Consider the following 21,427-nt stretch of genomic DNA (forward strand, 5'->3'; position numbering starts at 1 on the left):
TTCAGTCGCAGGCTAGAATACTTGTTGTTTATCAGCCAAGCCCGGCTGTTCCCTGCAGTTCAGTACAAGGGGCGGGAGGTGGGCGGGTTTGCTCCGCCTCCGGACTGACTGATTGGTTGAGCTGTCATGGCGTCGCCCCCAGATTTCCCCTCTCTGGCCAATGCGCGCAAAGCCCTTTCTGTACCCTCTCTACTGTATCCAGAGACGTGCCTTTGTGCACCATTTCGACGCAAACCCAATGGCCTCGTAGCAAACCCCCTCTAAACCAGTGCTAGTAACGGGAACAAGGCAGCTCCCCTTGTTTACTCACACAGCTCGCCTTCCAAATGAGTCCGGGACTAACGGGTATCGCGGTGGAGATGCTGAGCGGTGCGACCTGCGGGCCCAGGCCGAGGCTCGGCAGCCTCCTGCTGGCCACCCTCACCAAAACAGTGCCGGCGATGTCAGGCGTGGGAAGCCGCAGGTTTCGGTCCACCTCATCGATGCAAGGCTTCTCGGAGATGGCGAGGGAGCGGTCGAAGACTGTCACGTCGTTTTACAACCAGTCTGCAATTGACGCTTCTGCAGAAAAGGTAAATGACATGACATTTAGTTATTTTAGCTGGAGCACTCTTCTGAAACCGTTGCTCCGACAACGAGTTGAGAGTAAGCTAGCTGCTAGCAAGGTTTGTGATGCCTTCACGGACACTGAAAAGGGGCACGTTAATACGAAGCTGCTTCGTATTTCAAAGCAAACTCGAAAGATTTCGTTCGTAGTTGTCACCCGATGGAAGGTACCTTACGCGGTAACGATACAATATGTGATTACTTTAGCAAGTAATATATTCATTTTAATTAAAATAAATTGAAGATCCAGCTTAACGTTATGTCAACAATATAACACAATTAGCTATTATTTTTCTCAAGACAATGCTTTTTTGTGATTATATGCACGATTATTAATACAGATTTATAGTTAGTAACTCAACAGTTGCTAGTCCTGTTACTTTAGCTTGACCGCTATTTAAACGATCCTCCCCGAGGCCTTGAATGCAGCGTCTCGGTTCTTTGTGAGAACATTATGTTTTTAAGCAAGTGACCTTCGTTTATCGCAGACAAAGTAACGCAATCACTTTGGGAAAACGTCATGCGAGCTCAAATGATGTCTCTGGTGGTTACTTCACTGAAAAAGCTGTCAATATTTTCAGTTTCGCTGGTGTTAAGTTTCAGCGATGGAGGTCAAGTTTTCCGAGTTCATGATAAGTCATCTTATAACGGCACTTGTATGGCGAAATGTTGTCAATTATGAATAGATAAATTGCCATAACTGTTTTCTTTCTAGGTAGTCAAAAAGCATTCTACCATCTTTCTTCTCAAACAATTTTTTCCCCAAAAGATTTTTATTTATGCTAAAAAACATTTATGAATGCATTAAGGAACACACACGCACACACACACACACACACACACACACACACACACACACACACGCACACACACACACACACACACACACACACACACACACACACACACACACACAGCAAGTATTTCTTCACAGTTAAATGAGGAAGGATTTTGCATCTGCATTTCAAGTTCAGTTCAATAATACTGTCATAAAACCACCGCCCTTCTACAACATGGTCATCAGCTGCAACTAAAGAAAAATGGAGATGTCCAAAGCAATATGACTATTATATGTTAAGTGCAGATAGAGTTGTTAATTTAGGTGCCGATAGCCGCTCATCTCTACGACCACAATTGTGTCTGATTATATTACGCCACACATTGACCTGGTACAGTGGGCTCTGGGGGAGGTCATAAGATGATTAAAGGGATTTAAAAAAAAGGGTTGGAGGACAAAAGAGTGACGTTGCTGTCGTTGTTCTTGGACCTTGTACATTCCGGTTCTGAAAAGAAGCAAGTACGCTGATGTTTTCACTCAACACAGATACAGCTTAATAAATGACTGAGGTCTTAAGCCTCAAGCCTATATTACAAAGCAGGATTTGGCGTTCGCGAGTTAACCTCAGGTTTACTTCTGGTTCACTTTTTACTTATAACTCATGGTTCACTACCTGCAAATATCAAACAACAAATCAGCTCGTATACAAGCCTGACTTCCGACCAAAAGCTTAGTGGCTCCTAAAATAATATTACTGCTCTTTATTTAAATAGTTCATTTATTTATTTAAATGTAAACTCAAAGTTTCTGTATGTCTGTTTGTGTTTGCAACACAACATCCAATTGCAACATCCAAAATATGATGTCTTTTGTTAAATAAATAAAACAAGGTTTGAGAGAAAAATATATTTATATTTAAGTCAAATAAAGTCTGGTTTTTGGTATAGTTCAAGCATTGGTAGTGAGATATTTAACTCAACAATACCCTATTATTGCTGTTTCTAAATGTGTGTTGGTCCTGAAATGTTTTACCAGTTTTTCTTAAAGTCTTTATGGGTCTCACAGTGTCACGTTACCTGCAGCCTTGACTCTAAATGTATGTGTGATCGTACGTGTTAATGTCTCTACAGGCCTCAGTGCGACTGACCCTAGCAACCCTGCTGTATTCTGGGAAGTCTCCTGATGGGCACCACATCCTGGTAAATACTTCAGGCACATTGAGAGAGGTTTATATTTTTCATTGACGAGGTCTTTGATCTGCGCGACTTCCCACTGACTTGCTGTTCATTGTCATTGTCATCTCAGAGCAGTGCCAACTACCTACACAAGGAGCTGCCTGTGCGAATCGCTCATCGCATCAAGGGCTTCCGCAGTTTGCCCTTCATTATCGGCTGCAACCCCACCATTCTGCAAGTGGTAAGAACTGCAATTCACAAGACATGACCAGCTCTGCTCCCGGCTGCAGAGTCGGAGCCGTACGTGAAGTGTGTAGGAGCGTCGGCCATGCAGCTGATTCTATAATAAGAAAGTGACAAACGGGCCACTGCACAGGGGTATTGTGGCCGAACCTTGAATGTAAGGAGGGGAATGTTATCTTAAAGTGCCTTCACACGGTGTCCTCCTGTTCACATGTCGACGTGTCCTTGGGCAAGACACTGCACCTCCATTCACAATTTCACAAGCAGTGGAAATTCTCTTTATGCTGAGCTACAATTTTTTCTGAAGTTAAACAGTAAGTTTAGGGTTGCTCATTCTTAGAAACGTAGATCATCGACAGATTTAAATGATGTTGCCGGCCATGTAAACACACAGAACATTAATATTGCTGGTCTGCAGACATGATGGTAGCAGCTCTTTGTCTGAAAGCACTTAGCATAGATTATACATATTTGATATCACACAGACTTCTGTAAATGATACGGAACGTTTTGACCGCTTCAGACATTGTCCTCTGGCCATGCACCCTGGTAGTGGGTAAAGTTGTGCCAGTAATTTCTACTCTGATTGTATCGGACAGTCTAACATGTGTAACCTTCAGTATTCAGTATGTGGGTCAACTTGACATGACCCATTGCCGATAAGGTAAGAGCAGGAAACAGCATAAGTAGTGTAGTGCTGGGCGATAATTAAACATTAGAATTGATCCCATTTCCATCGAATCATATGGTGTTGAAAGTCTGACATCACAATGTCGTGACACACAGTTACGTCGCCGAAATTGATATTGGCATGCAAATCCGAAATTTAATTTCTCACAAAATCTGATTATCTCTCACTAAAGTTCTTAATTGAATTGAAAATTAGGACTTAAATTATAATGGAATTCAGAGAATGTGCTGTATTCACCAGGTTTGTTGTATGTAGTTAGTCAAAATCACAACTGTTCCGGGTCTGTTGTGTGAACCAGTGACACCCTTTTTTAAACATGTTTTTTCTTCATTAAGCTGTTCTTCAGGAGAAAGTCACCTCTATGACACAGGGTTGAATATCCATAGCAACCAGGGCACATTTCCTGGAAAAGACACATCGCTGTTAAAGTTTCCAAATGCCATCTCAGACAAACAAAATTCTTTGCGAGCCCTCATGTGTCGAGGTGTTGACCCAAGCCTCACACACAGATGTCACAACATCAGTGAAGAAAACCCAGACAACTATCTGCATGCAGATTCACAGACAGTAAAATTATTCCAGATTTTGTTTTTATGCGTTTCCAGTTCCCCTTCAGTAAGAGTTTCTGGTTTGTCTCCTGTTGGCCTCAGGGAACAGTGTTTTTCAACTGCGTCTCCTTGTTGATGATGAACTTTCACCCAGATTCCTCTCTGGAGCTCCTCTATGCAGATTACATAATGTGCAGCTCCTTTTCTATGCCACTAGTTGTAATGTAGGCTCGGGCGGCTTCACTCGCTCTCTCTGTCTAAAGAAAACAATACTTGAGGTAGAGTTTGAGTTTTAAAAGGATACACGTCCAGATAATGAATTGAGGTTGATATAGTCCCACTATTTGAACTTTAATTTAACTGAGGAACAGCATTTATTGCTGTGTTTTCTTTCTGGGACATAGTTTAGAAGCATCCTGAAATGTTATGTAATGTTAGCCACATGTGGACTTGTCAGTAAGGGGCTGATGCTTTGTTGATGGATGGATGAACACAGCCTAACTACAGCCTCTGCCTCTCTCTGTCCTTTTCTTGCAGCATGAACTGTATATCAGAGCCTACCACGTACTCATTGACTTTCCCCAGGTGAGTGTCTCACACACAGACGCAGGAAACGCAGACACACACACACACACACACACGGGGTCATAAGTTCAATTCCTTCTCTTCTTTAGAAGCGGTTTTACTCGTGACTGTCAACAGGAAGTGTGAACATTTGTTGTCAAGTCAGACTTTTCGTCTGCCTGCACGAAGCACTTCACGGATTGGTCTATTTGTTCTGCACTTGTATGAGGGCTTTACAATGTTGTTACTTAAACTAAAGTCATGAGATTATTATTAATAACTATAAGAAGGTTATACATAAAGAAATACATTAAAACAAATACATACAACAAAGAGCTGTGCTCAAAGGGGAGGATGAGGTATTGTTTTTGGTGTTAATGAGTCCTTTTGGTCTTAGTTAACTAGGATTTCATGGTAATGCTAAATGACTTATTTCCAAGCAATTCATGAACACATCTCTCGTAAACACAAGATTCAAAGTGGTGCTTTCTGTGATTCAAAGTTGATTATTCAGTTTTTTAGAGTCATTGATTTTTAAAAAAAAAAAGGATTTCTTTGCACGAGAACAGCCTACAAACAAACAGATGACTGCCTGTGCAATCTTAGTTTCAGGGATCAGGATGGATTCGGTTTCAGTAAACATGGACAGTGTGGAATGCGGGTCTGTCCTCTTCTGTTACTTTTTGTTTGACAGTAAATTTGACAAACATGTCCATGTGACCACGTGTTAGTGCACGAAAGCAGGCAGCGGCAGACCTGCTGAACATGTTCTTTGTTTTGCATGATTGAAAATTGAGGCTCACGTTTGTTCCCACATTGAGACAAATTTTCAGAATAGAAAAGTCAACCATTCCAAGAAGACACTAACTCTTTACAGTCTGCTCCACCACACGAGCAGGAATTGATAATCAATACTTCTGACCATGTGGGTTGAGACTAACTAATGAGACTATCAGAGGTCAGAGGTCATTTGTAAGAACTCAGAGTGCTGTCTGATATCTAGCTCTGCTACTTGTGCCTTTCTGGTTCTGGGTGCTATAGCAAATTTAGGCTGACTAAAATCACATTAAAAGGGGGTGGAGTAACCTGTACTGTGTTACATGGTAAACTATAATGTTTTATTGATGTACATAATGCACATTTTTTAACAGCACTAATTGCATCACTATAACAACTGTTATCTTTCACTAAAGAAATTCTAGTTGCCTCTACGATCATTGTCAAGCTACAGTCAGTCATTAGGAGCTAGACAATAGAGGGATTATGCCCTTCGATCAGCTGGAAGGCTTTTATTGTGAAATATCTGTGCAGGAAGTGTAGAGTTTTATGTACGGTTTGAGTAAAAATGAAAATATTACTCTTTTTGTTTTAACTTTCATCATAGACGAGATATACTATGCTGAATTTATCAAAACAAGCTAACATAGAGGAAGTGCTGAGTTTGCATTAACATCAAATGTGCACTTCAGAATACAAGGACGCCTCTGAATAAAATATATCAAATATATATCTATACTTACAAATGAATAAATACCGAATCGGTCTCTAAAATAGAGTTTGAATGGGCTGAATTAAAGTGGGCCGTTGTTGTTTGCAGATCCGGGATCAGGAGACGGAGTCTCGTTTCTGTAAGCTGGTGCAGCAGCTGCTGGACGACCACAAAGACGTGGTCACCATGCTGGCCCAGGGCTTCAGGGAGTGTCGCAGACACATCCAGGTATGAAGTGAACCTCCAAAATTCCCAGAACACCAACTGCAAGATGGATCCAAGTGTTGGAATGTATTTTTAATGATTTTGTAATAATAGCATGTGTTGTATTATATTGATGACATATCATTATAAATCATTAGAACGATTCTGTTAAATCTCTCTCTGTCTGATCTGGGTTTAAAATCAACATGTAGTTGTAATGTTCCAGATTTCCGCTTCCATCTTTATTTGATGGGTCTCAAGAGCAATGTTTTGTCTGCCATTGCAGGACGAGGCCCTCATACGCAACTTCCTGGATACAACACTGTGCTCTCGTCTGGGAATCCGGATGTTGGCCACGCATCACCTCGCCCTTCACGAAGAGAACGTACGTCTGAGTGTTTCTGGGATTCAAATTGTCAAACCTCTGGTCTATGTTGTTTTCCTGTAGCCTGATATGTTGTCGTAGCTATTCCACAGCATCACATTACCCAGTGAACACCTTCTTTTTTTCTTTTTTTTATCTCTAATTTCCCAAAACAGCTAGTCAATGTAGTTTTTTTTTCATTAAACATTTCTCAAACAAAAGGGAAACGGTGCTTGATGGGGAATGCTTTCTGTCATAAGGAAGCATGTGTCATTCATGTCATTAATTAAAAATAGCGTGATCTCTATATACGTACAGCAGGAGGAAGAAACATCCCACACTAGTTCCTATGAAAGATTTAATATATAACATAAGATTTAAGTTATATGAATACAGTTTCTTTCTTTAATTTGAGTAAACTGTGAATTATTTCTGTTCTCGTTTCAGCCGGACTACGTTGGGATGATTGGCAGACGTCTCTACCCCAAAAACATAGTGGAGAAGTGGGTGGACTTTGCCAGGTAAGCGCTTAGTCGCACGGCTTTGTTTGTTTATCACCTTTAGATGACTTTCTGCTTCTGTATGAGCGCTGTGTTGACTGAGAGAAGTCAGAGTTCAGCAGATAAACTCCACGGAGCTGTGAATGAGATATGAGCAATCATCTTTGTTTACCTTCTGCAATCTTATCTAATGCCCTTTTTTTTTAACCAAGTTCAGAAAAAAGTTCACAAAGAAAGTTCATGGAGTTTGTGAGCTCATAATCAGCTTGAAAATTATAATCTATCTTTTGTTGTTAGTGTGACGTGTACAGCTACAATTAAATCAGCTGCTAATCAAGTAAAGTGTGACTACAATTTGAATATATTTCTATAACATATCATATTTTGAATATTAGTTTCACATATCCAAGTCCTCCTAATAACTTTATTTAGCCATTTTTTTATTTTTTATCTTGCATAATCATCACAAGCTAATTCCCATCAGCCTCAGCTGCACTTTGTTTACTGCTAATCAGCAAACATTCGCATGCTAACATGCTTAACTCGCTCGGCGACCACGGTAAACGTTGACGGTTCTTCGCGTCCACCAGGCGTCTGTGTGAGCACCAGTACGGCAACTCGCCCAGAGTGAGGATCAACGGACACGTCGCCGCTCGCTTCCCCTTCATCCCTCTGCCTCTGGATTACATCCTGCCCGAGCTCCTCAAGAACGCCATGAGGTAACATGACACACACACACACACACACACACACACACACACACACACACACACTCACTCACTGTACATGGAGACAGCCATTGTAAATGTAGATGAAACAAGAGAGTCGGTTCTCGGTGCACTCCACATTACAGGGCTCACGGTCGATTGTTTTGTATCGAGGATTGAACTTGGAAATTTCACTTTTGTATGTTTAACTGCCAGAAGGTCGTTTCTCATCCTTCACATCACAAAATCTAAGTAGATCACAGCACCTACACACAAATCCAAAAACCTCCTTTTCAAATTCCAATCCAACCCCCAAAAGTACACCACCATCATCTAGAAAAAAGGTATTAAAGAAAATACACACATCATTTATTATTAACTAATGTATCTATAATTATATATCTTGTTACTTTAAATGGGGTTCAGTGAATATTGCTCCAGAGGGAGGGGTTAGATCAACCTCATCACCACAGACGATGGCATTTTAAACACTATGGTGGTAATGTGTATTTAGGGATACAAGTATTTATTCATGTCTGTGAAATTACATAGAACATGGAGGAAAATGCGTATTTGTTCTTTCAGGTCCAACCACACCTTAAAGACGCTACTGTAGGCTCCACGAAATTCAGTTGGCGGCTGGCGTTACCGTGGTTTTGCACGAGGCAACACAGTGTTTTAAAGGTGCCTTCTGTGGTGCGATGAGATTGATCCAACCTTGCCGAGTGAAGCCTTGTGGTTTTTCAGACAAGACAAGTTTTTCAGACAAGAATATACACTATTTACCAGTTTTTTTTCTCATAAATTCTGATATTATTTCTTAATATCCCCCCACCCCCATTCTCTCGGAAAGAAATGTGTACCTACTCAAATAGGCCGTCGTAAATGGTTGAACCCCTTAAATAAAAAAACATGATTCACCTTTTCTCTCGATAATACTTAACTTATTTCATCATGAAGATTAAATGTTGAACTGCACTGAAATACCATTCTTATCAACATCTTCACATTAAATCATTACACATTTTCTGGTATAAGGAACAAAGATAACAAAAAGAATCTAGATGAGAAGTCTTAGTGCTGTCCCTCAGTCCTTATTAGGTACCCATTTAGCTTTCATGCATGCAGGACTGTAAGGTTAATGTGATGGACATGAGCCAGGATATGAGTGGAACTAAAATACCTTTTGGTAGAAGTCCTATGAGAGGCACTCGAGTGCAGTGATGCTCGTCCACAGCCACCCAGTAAAACAAAACCCAACGCATGCCGTCACGACAGTCCATTTAGGACTTTGTAGAAGGGCTCTGCAAAACGAATACTTTAAAGTGAGCTCTTGTTTGGTGAAACTTTGCGTGTTAGAGCCCACACACAGCCATATATAGCTCAAGTAGAAGCGCATTAATTCAAACGCAGGTTTGTGCACAGTTCTGTATTTGCTAAAATACAAAATAAAAGTGAAATTAAACGACCCGAGCAGTAAGACAGTAGAACACCTTTGTCTGACAAATACATCTACTCACTCAAGTAGCCCACATCAGCGAACTGTGCCGACAGTGTCACAAAGCTGAATTTAACTTGTAGTGCATTAGTAATAATTAATGTGATTTCCAGAATATAATGTTTGTTTGTAAAAAAAGAAAAAATCGGACAAAAGAATTTAGTCAAAAAACACGGTCTATTGTGTAATCACTGCAGAAAACAATGCCATTAAGTTGCACTCGGGCGCAGCGGTTCAGTCATGCCACCTAGTGGTTGAAGTCAGCGTAGCAATTCGGTCTGGATTTTTGTCTTAATATCAAACGGTTCGAAAAACAAACAAACCCTTGATAAGAACACAATTTGCATTTATTCCTTATGACATTGCAGGTTATTATGACTAATAAAGGATTATTTTATCTTGTCTTACTCATCTAATGTCTCTTCAGGGCAACCATGGAAAGCCACCTGGACACCCCATACAACGTGCCCGATGTGGTCGTCACCATTGCCAATAACGACATTGATTTTGTCATCAGGTGAGTGTCGAGATATCTGTTCAATAGCTACTGGTTTAAAGCTTCTGGTTTACCTTCCCTCGAGTATTAAATCCAGCTTCATCCATCCTGGTCAGAAACAGAAGCAATTTGTGTCGCTTAAAGCTTCCAAAAGTAACTTTCCTTCTTTTCGCTTCCTTTTTTTAAGGATTTCAGACCGCGGTGGCGGCATACCTCACAATATTATAGATAAGGTGATGGATTACCACTTCAGTACAGCTGAGGAGAGCGCACAGGACCCCCGAATGAGCAACCTCTTCAACAACATTACCAACAGCGGAAACCAGTCCAACCCCATGCATGGGTGAGAATGTGAAAATACAGATTGTCCTTGTTGCTGATAATTTTACCCTGAAGTCCCGCCCTAATCTGCCCCTGATTGGCTAGTATTCAATCTTGTTAAATTGATTGCTGATGAACATTTGCTTGGGTTATTGATTGCAGCTGGATGTTTTCATATTGTACTCGTACACCCTTACAATGATTAGGAGTGAACTTTTTTTTTTTGTTTAATATGAATGGAATAAAATTGAAGATTCATTGGCGATTACATTTTATTTGATGTGCTTTCATGATAAAACTTGTTAACCTTAATGTTGATACATTGATTGACAAGAAAATCAAACAACATACTAAAGACCCATGGCACTATTGAAACTGAATCAGGAAATATCAGCTAATATCAGCTAATATCAGCTATATCAACGTACCACGGAACAGCAAATCACAGCTGAAACGAACAATGAAAATGTTAAACTCGACGGATGTTTGTGGAGAAGAGTGGTGGCTCCAGTATTCTCCCTTCTCATGCAGCACTATGGGGACATTGACTAAATGAGAGTTTGAAGTTTGTCTCACTATCTCTAAACGTTTTCTCACATTGGTGTTGACAATGTCAAAGAGGGAAAGGGGTGAGTATCAATTAAATCATGACGTTCATGCCACCTTATTATGCCTTCAGGAGGCTTTGCAGTGACTTCTTGTGTATTTAACCCGCAGGTGTCATTTCACAGTTCTGCGCTGAACTCGTCCTCCACTTCATCTGCACTTGGCTTCAATGTTTTCCTGACAACAGACCATGTTCAACCACCTGTGCCTCGCCGTCACGTTTTAACCCCGCTGTCTGTGTCTTTTGTGCTGTGCAGGTTCGGTTTCGGCTTGCCCACGTCCAGGGCCTACGCCGAGTACCTGGGCGGCTCTCTGTCTGTGCAATCCATGCAGGGCATCGGCACTGACGTCTACCTGCGTCTGCGCCACATCGACGGCAAGGGAGAGAACTTCAGAGTGTAGAGCTCCCCTGTTAGTCATACTTGTAGAGGGAAACAAGGAATCGGGCCACGCAGAAGCACAGATGGCCCCTACTCCCCCACCACACACCGAGAAAGCTGGCATGAACTACAGGACTTTGGTCCACAAAGTGATAGTCTACACACAGTATTTTGGCAGAAACCTCCTAAATTCACCAACCCACAACTTGTCCTTTTTTTTTTTTTGCCTTAGACTGATTATAAGCTATGTTAGCTCTCAAGTTGATACTATCAGTTGTTTTTCCATTGTGTTTTGTTCCCTGTGGCATGTAAATGTCAGAGGTTATCTGGACAAATGATGTTACTGTTGGGAGGAAGGAAAGAAAGAAAGAATGGAAAAAGAGCTTCAGTTTTCAAGAAGCTCGCTTTTGAAGTTACTTGTCGCATACCCTCAAAATAACTACAGACAATTTTGATGATTTAATGTTTCAAATGAAACTTCTGAGACACTCCAGCAACCCTGTCAAAATCTCCTCAGAGTACAAAAAAGCACGTTCCGCGATGATCAATACAGTTTGAATAACTGGATCCTTCCAGTGCGGTTGCAGTCGTCTGCTTCAAAATGTAAGATCTATGAGGGACAACAGCGCTAGTGCAACCCACATGGCCTCAGCATGTGCTGTGACCCTCAACAAACAAAAGCGAATATATTCTACAAAATAAAAAAAAGAAATTTAAGACAAAGACAAAACGGCAAAAGCTCATTGACAGATTTCCGTCTCGCGCGCCACGACGAACATCTTTTGTTCAGCAGTCATTGTGTGGAGCTTTCAGGCAGGGAAGCAAGCGAGGTGTTCAGTTGCCTTACTTACTGTGTGACGCTAGTCCTTCACCCGCATGCCGACCTTTCTTGTTTTCTTTTTGTTGCCTTTATTGGTTCACACAGACGCACGTCTATTGTTTCAATTTCCCAGCTTTTTTGACTTTACTTTTAACAAAGTAACAATATACCAGAGAAGTATTGTCTAATAGTGTCCTCTCTTTTTCAGTTTTATTTGACTTTAGATGTTTTGTTTTCTTTTTTTTTTTTTTTTTTTTAGAAAGTGTGTCAGTTGTTTGAGTTTGCTGGCTTTTTGAAAATATTTTTCTATAAGAATACATTTCAAGATGGGTCAATTTGCACTGTTAAATATGGTAGTTCATCTAAGCAAAGGTTTCTAGTCATTATTAAGGTCCATTTACTCCTGATCACAACTTGACTATGACATTAGCTTGAGACACCTTATATCTATTTCTTTTTATTATCATGTTACCTGAAACGTCATCATCATCTAAACAAATCGGTCATTCCTCAAACACCTCTTTTATCTTAGAATGTAAATCATTCATGATCGCAGATAAAATTGACACTCTCAAACTAAAGGACGCAAATAATTGATGAGCATTTCTGAGTCTCCCGTTTGAGTTGTACTCATGCAGTTCAGACAATAACTGAAGCCAAGTCATGAAATTTGTCACAATAGAAATCCACCTCAAGCACTCCTCACATTTTGTTGAACATTCCACAGTGGGCACCAGTCGTCAAGCAACAGATCAGCCAGAATTTTCACTTAAGTTTATCTATTTGGAGTGTTTTTCATAATATTAGCATTTTATGTCAGTTTTTATCAGGAAGGACATTTTGAAGATGGTAAATTTATGAACTTTGTTAGCCAACATTTTCATTTTAAAGCTTCAAAGCTTCAGATTCACTGGCAGTGGATAGTCTACCTAATGAGGAAAATTAGACACTTTTTTTTGACTTTTTAAAAATCTAACAATGTTTTATATCTTATAAATTCAGTAACTTGTTCACTTGGATTTGGACTCGCAACAAAAAGCAAAATGAGTTTACAAACGAAATGTTGCTTGAGTTAAGATTTTTATCTTGTGAGACATTGTGAAAACACGAGTGAACTAGTTTTTTCTGTTGTAAGATATATGGAAAACATAATCTAATTTAATTTGTAAGAGGCTCGTATTTATTTTGACATGAAATCTAAAATAACCCCGTCAAATTGGCGTCTCCAGAGTGACGTAGAATGGCCTGTATTATCTGTACTTGTATTCTTGCTAGGACTGTGTATGAATTAATGTGTTTATTGTGGCTTTGAAGGTTTTGATGATGTAGTATGTAGTTTATGCATGTAAAGCAAAGGTGCGAGTTAATGCCACGTAGCTGCCAGACGCAGGTAAACAATGGTTGATGGTTCGCGTCCCTTTTTTTTTAAAGACACATTAGTATGTCATCATTATCATTCTGACATTTTCTTCTATTTCAAATTGTTGCTGGTAAAATGTTGGAGGTAGTTTTTTAAATTTAGAATTTGGCTGCCAGACTGTAGCATGAAAATCTTGTCTGCCCTCTGCTGGACTCAAAAGAGAAGTGCAGGCAAACTCCACAACATTATTCATGGGTTGGGTGGGTGCAGTGTTCTTTTTAGTTCTAGGAGGGGAAAAGGGTGTACATACAGCATATCAGGTAATTTCTATTTTCCTGGTTTCTGATTTTGTAATTTTTACAAATAGAAGTGAGTCAACAACAAAAGACAATCTCCAATACAAAGCCAATTATTGGAGTCATGTTACTGACTACACCTGCTGCCATGGAGTGTTTTGTCTCCTTGACTGAATTTTTTTTCCCGGTTGTGTTCTCTGTATAGACATTAAATTTTACTTGGTTGGAACTTAAAGTCTGATCTTATTTTTTTTCTGCAACTTATTTGTGATCAATCTGTTGAATTTTCCTAATTGGTAAAAATATAAAACTATCACATTTGTGGTCTCTCACTTGCTAGACTCCTGTCAGGAAGGTGAAGTTACTTTAATAACACTTAATGCAAACACATGTATCCTTCTGAATAGCTGTGATTGGTTATAGACACACACACACACACAAAATAAAAAGATGAATATATTTATTTTAAACATTTGTTGCAGGCCATGAATATCATTTTCCCTCCCCCACCCTGCAGTATTGCTTCAAGAAGCATGAAAGCACAAACAGGAGACAGCAGGATATCCTCTGATAAGAAACCCAGGACTCACTCACTGTGCAACTACAAGTGCACTTCCATCTCTTCTCAGAAACTAACTGAGCAGCACTTTGGTCAGTATTTGGAATGTGATAACAGTTTTTTTTTAAAATTAATGCAGTAACAATCGTTGATTCTTTCAGTTAACCGTCATGAACCGAAATGCCTCCAATAATGACCGTTTTAAACTGGATGGGACGAGGTGATGCCGATGACAACATGTACTCGTGACTGTTCTCATCTTCATCCTCCTCGACTCAACCTTTAAACTTTGTCTTGCACAACTACATTCCTCGCAACAAAAAAAGATCAGCTTGTGTTAAGACCTTTAGCAAAACAGCAGTTTAAAAAAAGGCAATCGTTCTGTGAGACAGAACTCCATTTGGACAGTGATACATTCATATTCTAGCACCGAATAGATCGGCTCGACACTTTTACACAGGCGCCGTGGTCTTCGTAAGGAGGAAAAGGACAAAAGGTTTTGAAGGCATTTGGGATTTTGGACCTAAAGAAAACGCAGTAAATCTCTAAACTATTTTATAAAAAAAATGCAAAATAAACGCAAAAAAAACATTTTAAGACTTTACAGATGGCCTCAGCCAGACAGACAAAAGCCAAGTTCCCTGCATCGTGATGCATGACTCAGCTGTTTTACAGTTAAAACAACGAGCACCGTTTTATGTGAAACATGAGCCAGACTGAGAAGCAGGTTGAGCGTCAACAGTGAGACCTGACCATATTACCTATGAAACATGGTCGGGGTTCTTATGGAGTGCATTCAAGGCTCAGAATTTTGCAAGGAAATAGTTTTATAAGTAACTGAAACTCAAAGTATCACATCTTTTTGATCCTGGAACTGACAAACACTTTGGCTGAGCACAGAAACCAGCTTGTAGAAAGCACAAGAATCAAACAAGTCCCATGTTTTGGTGTTACGGCAAGTAACTTCTGGCGTTTGGCATTATCCTCTGGCGAAAGTGTCGGCAGCTCTTTGCTCAGGAGCCAAAAGATTCAATAAGACATTCGTTAGACTCGGAGGGAATCCAGGTATTTTTGCCAATTTGGAACCAGATCCAAAATGTAATTGGCTGCTGTTACCAAAACCTCCAATGAAAAACACAGACATGGCAATAAAATGGCACTCAGAACATTATAGCCCTTTTTTCTGTAAACCCTTTACATTAATTATCCATAACCAACAGATGTAACAGACCTAAAAACACAGACACGGTGCTACAAACAAATCTGACAATGCAACTTTCCCCTCCCCCCCCCCCGAGATAAATTAGCAGTCTGACATGTATTGGCCGTCTCTGCCAGCAAAATGAGGAGCTTTAAAGCTGAGGTCAAGCAAGTCATTATCGATACCCGACAACAAAATGTCAGAAAAGAGATGAACGTGGGACACAAAAGGAAGTCCTTAAAGCTGCAGTCCTCTTGTCACACCGTCTGCAGGCCTCTTTCGTGGCCGTCGAGCTGCACCTTGATCTTGTGCAGTTCCTCGATCTCCTCGTTGTGACGCTCCGTCTTGTGGCGCACCAGAGAACGGTAGAAGTGAATGGTGAACACGACAAAAATCACCCCCACTGGCACCATGATGATGGTGGAGGCCAGAGCCGCCTGCCAGCCGCTGAACTGCGGCGCGGATCTTGGCTCTAAAGGCTTCTCCTTTTTGTTCCCGCCAGAGTCTACGGGCAAGAATTTGATCCAGCAGAGGAGCACCACCTCCACCAAGAACAGCAGGATTCCCAGGGCCGTGGAGAAGCCCCAGGCCAGCTCGATAAAGTAGTGCATGCGCTCGTGGGGCGACTCGCTGACGGAGTTGAGGTTGTGGATGTTGCTGACGGCCTCCACGTTGGGAAGGATGCAGGTGCTGATCAGCAGAGCGAAGAGGTGCACCGCCACCAGCACGGTGGTGCACACGCTAAAGGCAATGAGCAGCACAGGAGAGTAATTGTACTGCATCTCTAGCTGCACCTCCACCATCGCCACCTAGGTTTAAAAAGGGACATACACAAAGACATGTAGTAACCTGTTCTTGCGGGGGATGAGTTGCACCAAAACACAATGTATATTAGGAAACAAACTCATTTTCTAACTCTTTTGTCCTAAGGCCATCTCATCTAAGGTTATAAGTTATTGGGCGTCCATGTTTCACAAGTAAACATTAAACTGTACTTGTTGAATCATCGGTACAAAAGCTGAACGGCTGCTTTAAAATATCTGATTATAAAAATTCTAAATAGAACGTCTTTACATGGACATGCATGCGTTATATTTCTGTGCCGCAGCAGGGGGCGGGGCTTCAGGGCTTCGCAGACTGAGTCTAGCATGTTGTCAACAGCAGGCCTTTACGGGTCGCGGCTCATTAACTGCACTTCCCTTCTGCTACAGGATGCTGGTTTTACCAACGTTACAAACAAACTATTCTTCACTTCCCTCCAGTCAACAAGTAACAACATGTTCTCAATGATGATTTCACAGAAAATGTCATCCAGAACAAAACTCTAAAAAGACATAATGTTGTTTGTTCACCAGCACAACACTGAAATCTTGAAAGCACAGACAGGAAGTTTCTAACCAGTTCCTGCCCACAAATGTATTGCCAAACATTACTGTGGTGGGGTATTTATTTTCTCCTGCTATCATAAATAATTAAAACCTTGTGCTGCCAGGAAACAAGCAAAGAAAATGAAAAATACATGTCATTGGATGAAGTGTTTAAAGAAAAGATGAGTGTAACTGACCATAGCGAAGCCAGAGAGCAGTGCAGAGGTCCTGCTGGAGGCCTTTAGCTTGGCCCGGCTCAAGTAGAGCTTCCTCCAAGACAGGGCCTGCACCGAGTGGTGGTTGGAGCTGACCAGCTCCAGGTAGCTCCGTCGCACCCAGTCCCTGTAGTCCATCCCCCCGCCATCAGAGATCCCCGGGGCCGGGGAACCCATTGGCACGTTCAGGTCCCTGCTCATAGCACCTGGTGGGTGGAAAAACAGGAAATCTGTTGTCAGTTGTGCAACACAAGGCACAGCTGGGTTAAATACAAATAACTGTCAAGTGTCAATATTATATGAGAGTGCAGTCGTGTGATGTTTTCCTCTGACCCGTCAATCACTCGCTTTATTTCACGGTCCACAATAACCCTCCCATTTTCAGGGAAATCAAAAGTATTCCAACTGCTTACAGAACACTGTTGTGTGTACGTGAGCCAAAAGACTGAAGAGTTGTCAAGAGCAGTAACTCCCATTGCATGTGTGAGTGGGAGCAGTCGCAGGAAACTATTAGGGGGAGGATGAAGTACGATTACAAGCAGAAACTGTACAGCTATTACAGTTTATTGTGTTTCCTTTACAATAACGTAAGATATAATATTGTTTTACATCATGTAATTTTATTAAAATGGTGTAAAGTTAGAAACCACATAACAGATGAAATAAAAAGAAAAGGTTTAGATTTTAATCCATTATGAACATGTTATCCTACAGTCTGTACACACACACAATATGCATATGCGCATCTCTCTCACTCTCTCTCTCTCTCTCTCTCTCTCTCTCTCTCACATCAATAGTGTTTTTTTTCTCTCAATTTTTCGCCCTCGTTTTTTTCTTACTGTAACTAGTTGGTTTTTAATGCCCATCTAGAAAATCACCCAAAAAAAATTGGATCAAAAAAAAAAGAATGGAAAAAAGGTTCTCACGTTCTCATGCCCGGATACGTGTGTGTGTGTGTGTGTGTGTGTGTGTGTGTGTGTGTGTGTGTGTGTGTCCACGTTTGTTTGTTTTTGTGTTTGTTTGTTTGTTTGTTTGTTTGTGTGCGTTTGCGTGTGCGTGTGCGTGTCTATCGGCGAAGCTTAACGTGTCAGGGGACCCACTGCTTGCTTGTCTCAACTGGTTTCTAGAAACGCAGGCTGTGAAGCCAACATGAAAAAGTCTGGTGACATAATTATTAGAATATCCTCAAGGTAAAAATGTAGCCTCAAAAGCAGCTGTGAATGTCAAATTTAAAGTGATGCATTACCACAGAAATGCAAGACACACTTTATCCAACTCGGGGTAAGAGGGACCGAGTCCTCCTATGATCCATGGGGGGTTCCGCGAGGGCAACACCATATACTCGTATATATTTAGACCGCTGGAAACGTTCAGTGAGCAGGATCCGTTTACCGAGTTTAGCTAGTTTGCAGATATTTTTAACCCAACGTCCCCGTCAAGCAAGCCGGAAGAGAAAACTGCTGACATTTAAAGTAAAACATACTTCTTCTTCTCCATCTTACCTGTTTGTCGACGTGCCTTTTTCTTTATTCTAACTCCTAAACTCCAAGTGGGTATTTTCTCTGCCCTGCACACGACAATAAACAGTGACACTCGTTCTAGACCGCATCGGGTGTTTTGCTTGAACAACTTCCGGCTTTTCGGACGCAAATTATCAACAACAGACGTCTTCGTCTTCAGCCTCGAGCAGTCGAGCCAGTCTGTAACGTACTCGGCGCCATGCTAAACGTACCTGGGTGCTGACTCTCCTCACTGTTCAGGTAAGTTCGCCAGGCATCGGGTGTCTCGTTTGCAGCGAAGACCTGCGGCAGGTGAGGATAACTACTATTGGGAAAAGAACGTTTCCGGTTGGGCGTGTTGCCTTCAAAGTAAAAGCACGAACGATTTACATTCACAATCAAATTCAATCTTGTACATAACGACACGTTCACGCAAGTACTTTACTTAAGTACAATTAAAGGGCACTTCTACTTTACTAACGTGTTTCGTTTTAATGTTTTTTCATTCCACAAAAGTTTGGAGGAACATATTGTAGTTTTTACTCCAATGGCATTGCAATAATAATAATACGAAATATAAAACCCTACTATATTATGGTATGTAAGGTGAAGCCAAACAGCAGTATATTACGTGGCCTAATTAAAAGTTGCCACACTTTTAGCAGCAGCCACATTAAAAGTAATGTGCATTTAATCATTAAATATATTCTTTGTTATATAAAGTGATAATTGTGATTCCAAAATGGACAATTCTACATAAAGGGTACTTTTACTTTGATACTTTTAGTATGTATAATTTGAAGCTACTAACTTTGTACTTTTAGTAAGATGTAGTAAGAACACAGTATTTTTATAATGGCTTATTGCCTCTTTTACTTGTTTAAATAACTGACTCCCACCACTACATATTTCCCTGTTAAAAGTTTAAAGTACTATTTCAAGTGCAACTCTTGCAGAGAGTGAATCATTTAACAATGGAGATCAGTTGAATAATGTCTGACACATCCTCAGAACAATATTGGTCATGCTTACATACTCGTGATGATGACAATGGCAGGACTGTTTTATTTAATATGAAAAGAATAGTGAGCTACCAACGTTCAAACCATATTACTACTACTTTTGTTCAATGTAATGAGTAAAATGTTGGACTTATATGCCGCCACAGACATTTTTAGATGGAATAATAACAATTCACGTCCCATCACTAAAGGGCAGCTACCGACATGCATCCGGCAACAGAGCAGTGACAATCAGAGCTTAATCTAACCCAGCACTGATGTGACTCACTGGCATCATTGTCTTAATCTCAGTATAGGAGAACAATGTTGTAGTAAAGTATTTCACAACAAATAGAAATGGCTTATTGGAACTTGAAAAGAGTATGTGTACAATTGCCAACCAAAGCCATGAAGATAACACTGAATTCCAGGATAAGAAGCGTGGCAGCCCGGTTAAAATGTAAGACAAGCAATGTCACTGATGCTGGCCATGTAAGGACCAAATGGGTACAATAGGAGGGACAAATAAGCACTCATGACCTAATTATTATTAAATTGAAATGGTTGGGGGTCAGTTATTTAAGCTAACGGATAAGCCTGAAAGTAATCTTTATCTTAATGTCAAGGAATTCCATTAAAAGACCAAAAACCAACAGCACATTAGTCGCTCATTTAAAACCTAGCTCCCTGACCTGACTATTAGTTCCTAGTGAAGGGGGATAACTCTTTAAAAATGGCTAACAAACACATTTTTTTATTTTTTTTTATTTCTCACAACAGCTGGACACTTTTAGCGAATGTTACTCAAGCGAAAAGAGTCAACAATAAAAGGAGTTACGCAGAGTATTTAAAACATTTATTGAGTATCATCATAGAGTACAAGTGAAAAAGCTCATTCAGAGGATTCATTCTTGATACTGCATTGCATCTGGGAAACCAGCAAAAGAAAAGAAAGGATTTTATGTCTTTCCTTTCAGTGGGTTTACATGATTGAGCAAAGTGCTGTCCAACAGGGCACTGACAAACTTAAACAAAGAAGAGTTTCCACAGACTAATAGTTAGAGTGCACAGATCTACTGCTTGGAACAGCTCCTTTCTTAAAAATGTTTATAGAACGCCCTGCCATTCATGTTTTATACACAACAGAAACTTTCTTTCTAGCTTCACCTACATGTAAAATTTCCAGTTTTGGAAAAATACATAGTAATATAAAACATATATTTAAAAAAAGCATTTGTTACTGTGCAGTACAAATCTAGTGTGTTTCTTTAAAAGCCCTGGTTCAAAAGGCCTGATTGTGCATTCACACTGCTTAGCAACACAACAATACATCCAAGCAATTAAGTGACAATATTGAAAGACAACTATCCAGTTGTCGCTATTACTTAAATCAAACAAGTTGGAAATCACTTAAACAAATTCAGAGTTTCAAGCAAGCGTTCCTGTTCGCTTACCGATGACATGTTATTTGTTCAGCAGCTCGGTTTCATGAACAATTTTAGGATGGACAAGAAGCCGATTCCAGTGATAGTGTATATATATATATATATATATATATATATATATATATATATATATATATATATATATAATGTATATCTCAGCAGTAAAAAGAGTCACTATGTACGATCAAAATTGTTCATAACAGGAAGTAATGTGGTCTTTTGGAGTTGGTACCGCACCAAGAGGATGTTTGAATCAAAAGGTCTAAAACATGATTTTAGAAGTTAAATGATGTCTGATAGACAAATAACAGATAACCCAAATGACAGTGTGTTGCTACCATATGGGCTTTTTCTGCATAACCAGCTGCTGCTTTAAGGCCATTCCAAATTTTTTTTTAAAGTATACATAAATAGTATTCTAAAAGTGTGCTGGGCAGGCAGAAGGAAGACACTGAAGCTGCTGAATTTAATAATTTTGAGACTTCTGAAGCCTG

The 21,427-nt window shown here is 40.3% G+C and overlaps 2 protein-coding genes across 3 annotated transcripts; one reads left to right on the forward strand and one right to left on the reverse strand.

The window, feature by feature from the left end:
- Positions 1-190: 190 nt before the first annotated feature.
- bckdk (branched chain ketoacid dehydrogenase kinase) lies at positions 191-13,866 on the forward strand. Its single transcript, XM_068601281.1, has 11 exons — positions 191-572; positions 2,515-2,583; positions 2,690-2,800; positions 4,579-4,626; positions 6,203-6,322; positions 6,585-6,683; positions 7,110-7,183; positions 7,753-7,881; positions 9,795-9,884; positions 10,051-10,206; positions 11,048-13,866. Exons 1-11 carry the CDS (start codon positions 327-329, stop codon positions 11,190-11,192), a joined length of 1,287 nt encoding a protein of 428 aa, XP_068457382.1. The 5' UTR covers positions 191-326; the 3' UTR covers positions 11,193-13,866.
- A 225-nt stretch (positions 13,867-14,091) lies between these two features.
- Positions 14,092-18,799, reverse strand: orai2 (ORAI calcium release-activated calcium modulator 2). Of its 2 annotated transcripts, none has more exons than XM_068600701.1 (3): positions 18,721-18,799; positions 16,971-17,194; positions 14,092-16,215 (listed from the first exon to the last, which is right to left on the reverse strand). In XM_068600701.1, the coding sequence occupies exons 2-3, from the start codon at positions 17,187-17,189 to the stop codon at positions 15,664-15,666; spliced, it is 771 nt and encodes a 256-aa protein (XP_068456802.1). In that variant the 5' UTR covers positions 17,190-17,194; positions 18,721-18,799; the 3' UTR covers positions 14,092-15,663. The 2 variants fall into 2 exon arrangements, with proteins under 2 accessions (XP_068456802.1, XP_068456803.1); XM_068600702.1 differs by lacking the exon at positions 18,721-18,799 and adding an exon at positions 18,491-18,570.
- Positions 18,800-21,427: the final 2,628 nt, after the last annotated feature.

The sequence above is a fragment of the Clinocottus analis genome, unplaced genomic scaffold, assembly GCF_023055335.1.
Source record: "Clinocottus analis isolate CAN_PGR_092001 unplaced genomic scaffold, fCliAna1.0.p SCAF_5, whole genome shotgun sequence".
Classification (NCBI taxonomy): Eukaryota; Metazoa; Chordata; class Actinopteri; order Perciformes; family Cottidae; genus Clinocottus; species Clinocottus analis.

Coding starts and splice junctions, on each gene's coding strand:
- bckdk (XM_068601281.1), top strand. CDS start 327: ATGAGTCCGGGACTAACGGGTATCGCGGTGGAGATGCTGAGCGGTGCG. Junction 6,684..7,109: donor TCGCCCTTCACGAAGAGAAC/GTACGTCTGAGT, acceptor TTCTCGTTTCAG/CCGGACTACGTTGGGATGAT. Junction 10,207..11,047: donor CAGTCCAACCCCATGCATGG/GTGAGAATGTGA, acceptor TGTGCTGTGCAG/GTTCGGTTTCGGCTTGCCCA.
- orai2 (XM_068600701.1), bottom strand. CDS start 17,189: ATGAGCAGGGACCTGAACGTGCCAATGGGTTCCCCGGCCCCGGGGATC. Junction 16,216..16,970: donor TGCTCTCTGGCTTCGCTATG/GTCAGTTACACT, acceptor TTTTAAACCTAG/GTGGCGATGGTGGAGGTGCA.